General features: G+C 37.3%; 2 protein-coding genes across 3 annotated transcripts; one reads left to right on the forward strand and one right to left on the reverse strand.

Annotated features, from left to right (window-relative positions):
* The first annotated feature begins 1379 nt into the window (after window positions 1-1379).
* On the forward strand, window positions 1380-3137 carry LOC133738194 (uncharacterized). Its single transcript, XM_062165658.1, has 2 exons — window positions 1380-1901; window positions 2910-3137. The coding sequence occupies exon 1, from the start codon at window positions 1499-1501 to the stop codon at window positions 1895-1897; it is 399 nt and encodes a 132-aa protein (XP_062021642.1). The 5' UTR covers window positions 1380-1498; the 3' UTR covers window positions 1898-1901; window positions 2910-3137.
* Window positions 3138-5016: 1879 nt separating this feature from the next.
* LOC133736181 (probable ubiquitin-conjugating enzyme E2 23) lies at window positions 5017-12083 on the reverse strand. 2 transcript variants are annotated; one of them, XR_009859448.1, is made up of 9 exons: window positions 11925-12083; window positions 9154-11159; window positions 8419-8562; window positions 7490-7963; window positions 6992-7061; window positions 6770-6909; window positions 6256-6567; window positions 5419-5735; window positions 5017-5158 (listed from the first exon to the last, which is right to left on the reverse strand). XR_009859448.1 is itself a non-coding variant. In XM_062163624.1 (8 exons), exons 2-8 carry the CDS (start codon window positions 11149-11151, stop codon window positions 5484-5486), a joined length of 3390 nt encoding a protein of 1129 aa, XP_062019608.1. In that variant the 5' UTR covers window positions 11152-11159; window positions 11925-12083; the 3' UTR covers window positions 5017-5483. The 2 variants fall into 2 exon arrangements, 1 of the variants encoding a protein (XP_062019608.1); XM_062163624.1 differs by having other exon boundaries at window positions 5017-5735.
* Between the last annotated feature and the right edge of the window lie 283 nt (window positions 12084-12366).

Below are 12366 nucleotides of genomic sequence, written 5' to 3' on the forward strand. Positions count from 1 at the left end.
GATTTGTAGCTTTAACTTCATGCATGATCGAGTTCATATTAGGGCTGTCATTATTAAGTTTAAATTTATATTCTGAACTAGAAGTTGTTGTTATGGTTGTTGATTTGGATTGTAACAATCTGAGTACTTTGTACCAATTCACCTCAGGTTTGTAAACAATATTGGTTGCTGATTTGGATCATAAGTACCAAATCTGAGTATAATACACCAAACCACATTTGATGATGTACGTTTTGGCTTTTAAGTTAGGAGTTAGGACTAGCCCGCCCGGTTTGGCAACAGGTGCCTAAGTGATCCTAATGCATATGTTTGGCCTAACCGCCTAACATAACATAAAAGATCTATCAATTCAAATATTGTCTAATCATCCAATTACATCAAATAAGTATACCGTAGATCCTAATGATCTTAAAACGTACTATTTATTTGTTGGATACAATTAGATAGTCAAACGATTTTCAAATATTTAATTGATTTTCAGAAACGATGATCTTTAAAATGTAATTTACCTTATTGAACGATTCGGATCACCAAAACATAAAGCAAATAGAGGAGTTGAACCTGTCAAGTGTGGATCTAAGGGCCTGTTTGGTATGGTTGTGTTTTTAAGAAAAGCTAATTTTTGAGAATAAATGACTGATAAACAAAGCAGCTGAGTGACAGCAAACCATTGGTGATGGAGCATATGGTCAGGTCATGTCGTTAGGTGACTAGAGTTGGTGATGCTTATGATTCCAATATTGAGAGAGAAGGAAGAGTGCGTGAAGAGAAGAGCGGTGTCTATTCTCAGTAGGATTTCCATGAAGAAGAGGGTTGTGTGTAATTTCTTCAAGAAAATGAGACTAGGAGTCGGTATTTTGAAAGATTCAGTAATTAGCGCCATAGTGTAACACGCTACTTCTGCTTCTAATAGGGAAGCCTGTAGTGGCTTCTGCTTTTCCAAAGAAAAAGTCCTTACTTCCTAAAAAAGCAGGCTGATGGATTTGCAATTTACCAACACCAAAGTCCATTGCTTAGAAATAAGTTGAGGAGCTAAACCTAGCCCCACCCCCAATTGCTTATATTCTCACTAGAATTTTCATGAAGAACAGGGATGTGTGTAATTTCTTCAAGAAAAAAACGAGTAGGAGTTGGTATTTTATTAAGCTACAGTGTAACCGTGCTGCTTCTGCTTCTAAAAGCAGGCTTGCAGTGGCTTTTACTTCTCGCTCAGAAATAGTAACCTAGACTTTTGGACATGAATTGGCCCTCTAAAATCTCCAATTACCAACTCAGTCCTATTGACTCCAGCTCCAAGTGAAGTAAATAGTAACTACCCACTCTTTTACTTTGGTCCCACATTTTCTTGTCCAAAAAGCAGGTTCAATCATAAAAACAAAAGTTACCCCATTTTGTGTAGAGGGACAAAAACCCTAGCCCCTCTCTCTCTCTCTCAAAAACCCCAAACCGACTCCCCGGCTCCTTCTCCTTCTTCTTCTTCTTCCTTCCTTTTGCATCAATGGCCGGTGGTCGATTCCGCGAGCTTCTGAAGAAGTATGGAAAGGTCGCGCTGGGCGTCCACTGCTCCGTCTCCGCCGCCTCTATCGCCGGACTCTACGTCGCCATCAAGAACAACGTCGACGTGGAGTCGCTCATCGACAAGCTTCCCAATCTAAACCCTCTTAAAAACTCTCATGAAGAGAAACCCACCTCCGAAAATGGGCCGTCGACGGCTGTGGTTGAGGAGAGGAAGAGGAATCGGACGGCTGAGCTCGCAGCCACCAGCGGCGGTGCTCTGGCATTGGCTTTTCTCTGCAACAAGGCTCTGTTTCCGATTCGGGTTCCGATTACGCTCGCGGTCACGCCTCCTTTGGCCAAGTTTTTGGCCAGGAGGAGGCTTATCAAGACCGGTGTATGAATTGGTACTTGTTTTTTTTCCTTGGGTTTTTATGATGTTATATACATATTTGCTCTTGGTTTGCTTATAATGTCTAGTCGAATAGAAATGATAGTAATACAATGATGTTATTTTTGTACCCATGGCGATTGGTTGGGATGGTTTCTATTTTTTTTTTTTTTTTGGATTTATTGGCTGGATTTTGATTGTGGATTCGTGATTTATGAAGGAAGGGAACATTTGGGATCGACTTATTAGTTGCAGTCTGGAATGGTTAATCCCTTATCAATTAAATTTAGGCAGACCTATTTTTCTAAGAACCAAGTTTTCAATGTGTTTTGAATTAAAATGGAGTATTAAGAACCAAGTTTTCAATGTGTTTTGAATTAAAATGAAGTATCAAGCCCCATTTGGTGTTGAAAGATGCTGTCTGGTCTGAGTTGAATTTCTAAGTTCTTGTGTGCACAAAGAACAAAACAAGACAGACCAAATTATTATATATATTTTTTTTCCTAAGACCAAAGTTCTTTTGTTCCAGCTAGTGCTGATTTCAGATTCTGGGCTCTAGTTGATTTGAATATCCTTGGTGGGGAATATTGAAAATAAATTGAATGGGAAAAGTTAATGTAAGTATGGGTGTAGAGAGGACATGTCAGAAATAGTGTTTTATAGAAGTAAGCATTCATTCTTCTTCAAATTCTTTGTCACTTAACATTAGGAATTCTTAGTCAGCCGAATGAAATCAAAGTTCCACATCCACATGATTGTACTGTATGAAATTGAAGGAGATGCATTCCCACAGTGAAATTTCAGTTTGTTTAAAAACTGAAAGTTCATGTAAGATAAGCTAATGCCCCTCCCATTAGCCTTTGATCACTTCAACCTTGCAATTAGTATAGCATCGGCTTGCAGAAAACCTTTGTCGTCTTTCTTGCTTGCCATTTACTGTCTTCTGAATCCTTTTTGCATCACGTTTGGTTTGAAATAAAGAGATAGCAAATGAATGACTTGGAATTTTTCTTGTGCGTATCAGGGGAGTTCCTTCTATGGACGTCATGACATTGTCAAGTGGAATCCTGAAGTTTGCACAAAGTAGAGAAACTAGATTCTATATAAGCATTTCTAGAGAACAATGTAGGAAAATTTGTTTCAAGGTTTAGCTGCATGCGCTATTGATTTTGGTCCTTTGAGGCATAGTTTGCTTGTGTACCTTAATCACGTTGAAAAAGACATCAGCTTCAGTGGCAAATCCTTTTACTTATTGCTGTTGTTTTTTTTATCACTGGAATGGGTTCCTAAACCCCAGTCTTTTATCAGATATAAATTTGGAATCTGAATAATGTACGTTTTACACTTCCAAGTACTCAAGAAATTTTACATACTGCACGTTGGTTTACCAGAAGAAACTCTTTTATGTTGCATTTAATGGTGATATTATTGACCATTTCAAGGCATAAGATGTTGCTGGTTATATTGTGCGCTTGAAATCCTTGAATGCAGCTGTACCATAATCCGATTTCAAAGTTTTCAACAAAGTTGAGTCACTTGACCTAACCGATTTTACTGGGAAATAATCCTCATGCTTTATCATCAAGGCTGGTTTGGTCGATCGGGTGTCAATTATAATACGCCACAATCAAGTGATTTTGAAGAATTTTCATCCCCTACATCTCCTAGTGTCGTTCAAATATGATACCTTGGCAATGGTTATTGGAATCGGATACTAACCTAGCCTAGTTCTTCGGATAGGTGCTGGAAGCTTGCTTCCCAGCCTTGCAATATATAATAGTTGTTTGTTCAGGTCAAGGCTCCATTGCTTTTCCATTTCCGACCACAGCAACCTTGCCTGGCCAGTTCCGTATATTGGATTATTTTTTAGGGTAAATTTCTTCTATGGTATCTGAGGTATGGCAAATTGGACACTTTGGTACCTAGTCTTCAAAAGAGGACAATTTGATACCTGAACTTAAGTTCCGTTTGACAGTTTGATATTTTTGTTAATCTTTTCAGTTAAATGTATGGTTAAAATTGACATTTAGAATATATGTATAAAAAAAAAAAAAACAAACATGAGTTTTGTGGGTTGATAACCATCATGAGTTATTATCACAAATGGTACCTGAAGTTATACTCTATTTTATCGATGATACCTGAACTTCAATTTTGATCACAACCAGTACCCGAACTTTTCGATTTCATTTTAAATGGTACCGAGCCACCTTCGGTCACTATTCCGGCCAAAAAAGGCAAATCAAATATATAAAAAAAAACAAGTTCAAGGCAAGTCTATTACCAAAAAGATCATCACTATAATCGTAGCCCTTGAAATCACCAAAGATCATCACTATGATCACCTCACATGCCGTTTTTAGTTGGAATAGTGACCGAAGGTGGCTCTAGGTTCCATTTAAAATGAAATCATCGAAAAGTTCGGGTACTGGTTGTGATCAAAATTGAAGTTCAGGTACCATCGATAAAATTGAGGTATAGCTCTGGGTCTTCATCATTTTTTAGGTCATTTGGGAGAAAATGAACATGAATTAATGCTTTTGAGTTATGTTAAAGATGACATAATTGAATTTTATATTTAAAAAATTTAGTCGTAATGATTTTAACACTCAAGAGACTACTTTCGGTGGATTAGATATAGTTCAGTGGAGTAGTCTCGTGGGTGTTCAAATCATGATTACTATGTTTTTTAAACATAAAATTCGATTATTTCACTTTTAACATAACCCATAAGCATTATTTCATACCCATAAAATGATAAAGAACGGTTATCAACCCACAAAACTCATGTTTTTTATTTTGTTTTTGTACATATATTCTAAATGTCAATTTTACCCTTACATTTAACTGAAAAACTAATAGAAGTACCAAAGTGTCAAACGGAGAATAAGTTCACGTATCAAATTGTCCTCTTTTGAAGACTAGGTACCAAAGTGTTCAATTGGCCATACCTCAGGTACCATAGAAAGAATTTACCCTATTTTTTATGAGATAGACTGAATTAGATCTCAACAAAAGCTCTGTCGATGCTCCTATTTTTAAGCTACTGAGTATTCAAACCACACAAGGAATATAAATGATAGCAGAGTTCAGAACAGGTAATCGCTTTTGTATGTGTCCCAAACAGATAATGAAGTTAATCATGAGTCATCACTTGATATGATATCTCTTACAGATATCCAAGTAGATTGAATCAATTTAATTCAATAATCAGCAAACAAACAGTACAAGCAAAACTGAGTGCTTTCCCAATCCCAGAAAGCCTGCCCAAACCTAAACCACAAGAGATGTCAACAACATTAGCTAGCCGCTGGATGCAAAAGGATGAATTCATTCCCAATCTGCTTCTAGCAGGAAAGCTATTGTATATGGACACAACGGGAGAGCTGGCAACTTCGCTCCAGACACTCCCACTTCCTAAATTTGACAGAGGCCTTCCATTTCTGTTTGACCCGTTACAAAAATGATATCTAATAGAATGTGAAAAGCCCTTAAATTGAAGTATCTTAGATTGACAAACAGAAATGACTGACCTTGGAGCCACTGACACAGAGATCTTGGCAATTGCATCTTCCAAGTTCCAACAATCCAATTTATACTATGACTGTTGCAGATGCTTAAATTCATGACAATCGGCTCCAACCTCACTCAAAGCCAAGAACAGCTTTGGCACAATCTTAGCTAACATCAACTTGAAACCAACAGAGGTCGAATTTGCATCACTGCTATCACTAACAGAGGCATCTTTAGTGAGCGAACCTATCAAGTAGCCTTTCATATATGCATCGCAAGCCTTGAGGATATAATAACCACGCCTCCTGAAATGGTCTTGAACAAGCTCTTCAAAGTCCTATACATGCAATCAATATGAGAACATTAAATAAACTAATCAAAATTTTACTAAAGCAGCCAGTGGGACTTTATATATAAACTTGCCACACATTTATCATATGATAAATGGTGAAGTTTCAGCAGTACAGTTTTTTGTTTACATGGTTTAGTTGGTAACATCATAATGGATATAGTTCACTTTTCTCCTGAACATGTAATGAAATGGGTCCTCAATAAGACAACACTCAATTAGTCAATCTATTTCACTTATGACAAATATGGTAGATGTATAATTAGGTGACTGGGACCCAGAGCCGGACATGAAAAAAGCTCTAACTGAATAGAAAAATTATGACCATCTGGAATAGATTTCAGCAACTGATTGAGTTTTATTCAACTAATAAAGGACCTCCTAGGATAGGAAGCGTATCAAAAAAGAAAATCTAAATGAAACAGAGATAAAATTTGTAACCAGAATATATGCAACATAAAAATGAATGAATGCGAAAAAAAATTGAACGTTATAACATGATCATCACCTTGGGAGGCCTCCGCATAAGAGACATTATCGTCTTGCAATTCAGCAAGAAAGTATTCTCATTGTAGGACAACGAATTTTTCTCCCCTTCAGCTGTTCCAATTTGCTTATCATAGCCAGCTTCGTTGAAATAGGGCTTAGAATTTAGCACCAATCCCTGGAGTGAAACTAGAACTTGAAGGATGCTAGAAGACTTTGGATCCCAAACTTCATTTCCTCTGCCAGTCCAAGTATTTAACAGACTAAGACAGACTTTGCCTTCTTCGTATAGATTTGGATTTATCCGCCAGCCACCAGAATGATAATATGCTGACTGCAAAATCACAAATTCAGTCAGAAAGACACAAAAACAATTTCTTTTCTTCAATTCCAAAGAAACTGTCACTTAGCTAATTACTATTTTTTATTGTTTGAAAAAAAATACACACACACACACTAACTATAGCTTCATAGTTAAAAAAACAAACTTAGCATAAAAAAATACTGGATCATAAAATTTAGATAGAAGGTCTAACCGGAGGGACATCAGGGTACTCCGGAGGGAGATGAAAATCGAAAAAGAAGAGGCCATCTTGGTAAGGTGTCCCATAAGCCCCAACTATAACTGCCCTCAAGAGATCCATTCGATCTTCATAAACGCGTACGTAGATGCCATCTGTTTAGATTACACTGTTAAAACAAACAGTCGCTACAACGGGACAAAAATTGATCATAAAAAATAAATAAGGAATGTTTACCAGGCAGGTTATTTTGAAGGATGCCCCAATCTTGCTGAATCTTCTTGAACCACTTCTTACCACTGCTATTCTGTAATGATGCAAGGTAGGATTTAGAGAAGTCATCCTAGTCTTATAAGTCAACAACCACATAAAGCCATCATTATTTAGAGAAGTAGTTATACTTAACATGATAAAAATTCCAACACTATTAACCAGGCCAAAAAAAATGATGGAAAATGAGATAACGACTTCAAGTTCATTGCTCTTCAATGTTCAAATTGTCCTCTCAAAAATGTAACAGGAAAAGAGAAGTTGAAAATAGAAAGGACTGTTTTATTAGATCAAAATCTCCTACATATTTTGCTTGTACCTTATTGTAAGTTAATAGCTAATTTATAGTAAGTTTATGCATGTACAAAGAGCAATCCTCCAAGAATAAAGTGGCAGTCTTACCCTGATTGTTACAATGCCATTAATCGAATGGATTGAAACTGAAACTGAATTAAAATAAGATACCTGCCCTGCCGCACCAAGATAATGATGGTCCAAAGGATCTTTGACTATATCAAAGCGTTTGAAACTGCAAACATCACCCTTGCTACATTCTTTAGCATCCAATCCTTCAGCCCTTAAGTTGCACAAGATTTCTGCTGCATCCAATATTTTTGTTGTCTCCGAGGAAACATGCTCTTCATTTTTATGATTGGTCTCCACACTACTATCAACAACTATAGATTTCTGAGAGCTGGAATCTTCACAATGATCTCCCTGAAAAATTTCAACTTCCCGAGGCTCAAAATCACCTTCACCTTTAGTATCTAAAATTGGATCCAAGTTCTTTTGTCCCCGAGCAAATATTCCACTTGCCAGTCTGGTAACAAAGCGAAGTGCAGCCAAGGGAACAGACAATGCAGGGTTCCTTCCAGAATTATCTTCTCCACCCACCTCTGCTTCAGAATTCATGTTAAAGGCACTCTGTATCTCCACTTCCTGAACATGAAACACTTGCTCATCATGTCAACAAAATAAATCAAATAGAACAATTTCAAGGTCCCTAGAACGGGGAAAAAAAATCAACCATTTTTGGTGAGACCTCCAAGATAAATAAAAGAGGTACTCTCTCATATGATATTAATCATATTATGACATATCCAAACACCCAGCCTGTCTATTAATGCTCTAAAGGAAAACAGAGATGATTCAGATGAATATCGTTTAGCTATCTAATATACCCATGTATTTCAAGGGAGCAACTGTGACCAAAAGGTATAAAACAAGTTAAAATATGTCATCCGTATACTATGGTAAAATGCTTAAACAAGGCATCCTATCTAAAGCTGAACTCAAAACCTATTAATTTTTCTGGTACATAAACAAGGTTTTTTTTTTTTTGTCATACTGTATAAATTTAGTGAAACATACTACTCTTTCAGACAGTAATATACCTCTGTTATACTCTCGAGGGGAAATAGGGCATGCACCTCCTCATCATCAACTGTTTCCCAACTAGCAGCATCACTAACCTCGCTCCCAGCAATTGAGTCATCATCATCAGCTCGACCAACAACATAAATTGCTTGAGGTCCAACCTAGTAACATATCAAAGGATCAAGTAATTGCATCAACAGGGCTTGCAACTCTTCCATTATATTAAAGTTCAGAGTTCAGCATTAAAATGTCCGTTCACAAGTAATAATAAAAAATAAAATACAAAATTTGGTCATCCTTATACCACAAATCTTGGTTGAGCACATTGGACAAAGAAAAACAACATTTAGAAATCTCAAATAATAATTCAAGCCAAAAAGACTATAAAACCCTGATTTTATTTGACCGACCATATGTCAACTGGCTGATCAAACCATTCAAGTGAGTTTTTCTCTCATACTCCATTGAGCAGAATGTTTATCACATCACACATACCAAGTAGTATTTAAAGAGCACTTATCCTCCAGAGTTTGAATAACCACTCCCCAGTATCATTAAAAACAAAAAACAAAAAACATGTAGGCATGTAGCCTTTTAAATTTTAAGTGAGCCTAGGAGAGGTAAGAGTATATAGTACAGATGATATCAATTTAATAACTTCAAATTACTGACGCACAGTTTTAGATTTAAGACTAACAATAAATCATAGGGAAGAGCAATAGTGCTAAGTTGAGATTAGGCAACAAACATACCGTAGAAACCATCCCGTCAGCCCATGTAACTTCAATATCACCATTCTTAAGACCAGTTATATTCCCAACCCAAGAAAGATCTGAGAAATCCATACAAGATTTATCAACAGAAGAAGCTTCATCAAAAACTTCTGATGTAAGCTCACTTGGTTGATTTTGCTGCTTTGGCTCCTCAATTAAGTCCGATACCGAAGCAGTTTGTGCAGAAACTGGCAACAATCTGACAACAACATCCCCATAACAGTAATCATAATCTGGGTGACCCTCAAGCTCATATACACTAACAACTTCCTCCTTGTCAAACTCTCTAGGATCTTCAGCTCTGGAAACTGCCTTCAACCACTGTACACAAGCTGTTCGCTCCTTGGCATTGACGCTTTTCACGAGTCCAACACGCCTAGCTTCAAAAGCATTGTCACCATCATCAGATGCCTTCTCCACCACATATTGTTCAGCAACAAATTCATGATCACCAGGACTATCAAGAGGAATTAAATTGGTTGAAGCCAGCTTCCGTTCTGTTGAACCATCCTGCCATGCCACATCAACTGTTGTCCTGGTATTGGCAATCAAAAAAGATCTTTCAAAATTTTCCTCCTTTCGTGCCTTCTTGTCTCTTTTAACCACAGGTTTACGCAGCTTTTTGCGATGAAGAGAAACAGGCACCTTTATGACTGACAATGAACTACCGCTGGAAGTAGATTCAATAGAAGTATTACTTCCAGCATTTCCATTGTTTCCATCTAATACAGACACCGGGTCAGTATCCATGGATGCACTATTTCCATTTGGTTCTTCTAGTGAACTCTCTTCCAAATCACACACATTACCCATTTGAGTAGAATCTAATTGATGAAGTTCTAATTTTGAACCCTTATCTACGGCAGTGGAAGATGACGACCCTGATGATGGAAAGAGACACCAGTCGCCCAACTGCCAATTTGCATGTGTGAAACAAGACAATAGTTTCAACTTCCTGGGGACCTGCTCTTTAGCAGGGGCAGTAGAAGAATCTGGGCCACAGCCAGCAGAAGCTATCCAATAAATAAACACTGATCCCACTGTAACTTTAGTAACAGTACCTTCCAGACGATTAGCCTTCCATGAGCCGGATAGCCACAAAGAATTCTTGAAAACCGATGATGACCTTGCCTTCACACGCTGGCCTGGGTAATAAGGGAAATGCACATCTTCAAGCATATTTTTGGAAAGTGGTTTAAGATCCATCGGATCTGCTCTCAAAATTCTACATAGGGAACCATCATCAATCATCACCGTCACATTATCAAAAACATCCTCAATTCTACCCAGCCAGGTACCAAGGACCACATAATCACCAACAGTGAACTCCCTCACACGTTTTAAGTCATTGGATGACACATCTTTTATGATGGACCCATCAGGAGCTTTCAGATCAACAGAGATATTGACATCCACCACGACACCAACTTGCCCGGTTGGCTCAGAAGCAGCAGCAACAAAATCTCCATGCAAGAATCCTCGATCAACAACTGTTAAATCAATGATATTCTGGGTTGACTCAGTTTCATCTATCCAAAGCACTCGAACCTGGTCCGCAGGAAGAGGACCAGTCTTATCATTACCACCATTCTGGTTCTTGTCACCATTTTCATTAGTATTACAGTCATCACCACCATCTTTGTCATTTTCATGATTCTCACTGTTGTGGTCGTCGTCATCGTCGTCATCTTCTTCATCCTCATCCTCATCCTCATCATCAGACATGCCACTATCAGAATCCAAATCACCAGCAACTTCAGTCACAACCCCAATCATACCATTCTTGCTCCTCACAACATCTTGTCTATAAATGTATGGAGTATTATTCATGCCACCGACAACCTCACTCAACTTTTTAAATTCATTATTCACATTTGAATCAGTTGAAGACTCGACCTGGATCAAAGAACTATTATCATGGTCTACAGTAGTAGGTTCATCGTCTTTAAAAACACTGTCATGCTGCTTGCTTCCCATACCAAAATCTAAGAACACACAATAAACGTGGCATTGTCAAACCAAAATCCTAATAAAACCAAAAGACAATACGTAACAAAGTAATGAGATTCCTAAGAAAAATTGAAACACCTTCTCAAATTCATCTTTCTTACTTATATATCTCGAATTCAAATGGTTTCTCTTCTCATAAAGCATTTGGGCAGATATAGAGTTCTACGGATTACTTAACCAGCAAACTGTACTGTTTGTGAATTCATCATCCACTTCCTTAATCGAAAAAAATAAATAATAATAATTCAAATGCACCTAAAACTTCCGACCCTTTCTTTTCTCAAGGAAAACATGTAAATACATGATATTCATGCAACCTAAATAGGAGTCCATATTAGAATCAACTAAGGTTAACCTCAAAATTCCCAGAAAAATTTCACAAACGCAATGAGCAGAGGAATGGTCTTATCGAATCGGGCGGTGTTAGATAGACAAAAACGAATTGAATATTTCAACAAAAGGAAACCTAGAGCAGCTCACATTCAGCAGAAGAGCCAAAGAATTCAAATTTCAACAGGAGAATCTTAAAAAAAAAAAAAAAAAAAAAAAAAAAAAAAAAAAATACATTAGCACAAATCGGTGTAGCGTCTCAATCAGATTACATATTTGATCTTAATTTTGAATGCAACCCAATTGAAAGATAGAATCAAACAGCAATAAGGGAATCGATTGATCGAAAAAAAAGTTGTGAGCTTTGAAGCGATATGTAAACAGAGGATTAGAGGGTGTGTGAAGATTACCTGAAGGAGTTGGAAGAGATGGAGATGGAGAAGGTGCGGTAGGTGAAGGAAGAAGAAGAAGAAAGTTTGGTTCTTTGAGACGGAGGGAAGTCGCAGAGGTATATTGGTTTGTCTTGTAATATAATGCAGGAGAGGGCGGAAGAGCTACAAGCGGCGTAGGGGGTATATTCGTCACGCTCTATATAGTGTTCAATTAGGAAAAGATGCTTGCTCTATTATTATTGTTATTTTTGAAAAATAAAAATTGGGTTTTTGAAAATAAAGACAGGAAGAAACAGTGTGTTGGATTGAAATTGGAGAGATAAGATGAGTAAAATGGTTTGGAAAATAAATAGATGGTAATATTATTTTATAATTTAAAGTTGAAGCAAAGCTAGATTGTGCTTTCTAGGTCCACCGGTATGGGTTTGGGCTTTACAAGAACAAGGTGTTGAGGCAAGTA

This window comes from Rosa rugosa, chromosome 3 (assembly GCF_958449725.1).
Source record: "Rosa rugosa chromosome 3, drRosRugo1.1, whole genome shotgun sequence".
Lineage (NCBI taxonomy): Eukaryota > Viridiplantae > Streptophyta > Magnoliopsida > Rosales > Rosaceae > Rosa > Rosa rugosa.

What these genes read in the sequence shown, in the direction of transcription:
- LOC133738194 (XM_062165658.1), top strand. Translation starts at nt 1,499, where the DNA reads ATGGCCGGTGGTCGATTCCGCGAGCTTCTGAAGAAGTATGGAAAGGTC.
- LOC133736181 (XM_062163624.1), bottom strand. Translation starts at nt 11,151, where the DNA reads ATGGGAAGCAAGCAGCATGACAGTGTTTTTAAAGACGATGAACCTACT. An exon ending in CTGACGGGATGGTTTCTACG is followed by an intron (nt 8,563 to 9,153) that starts GTATGTTTGTTG and finishes ATATGTTACTAG; the next exon opens with GTTGGACCTCAAGCAATTTA. An exon ending in CCCTCGAGAGTATAACAGAG is followed by an intron (nt 7,964 to 8,418) that starts GTATATTACTGT and finishes TTTCATGTTCAG; the next exon opens with GAAGTGGAGATACAGAGTGC.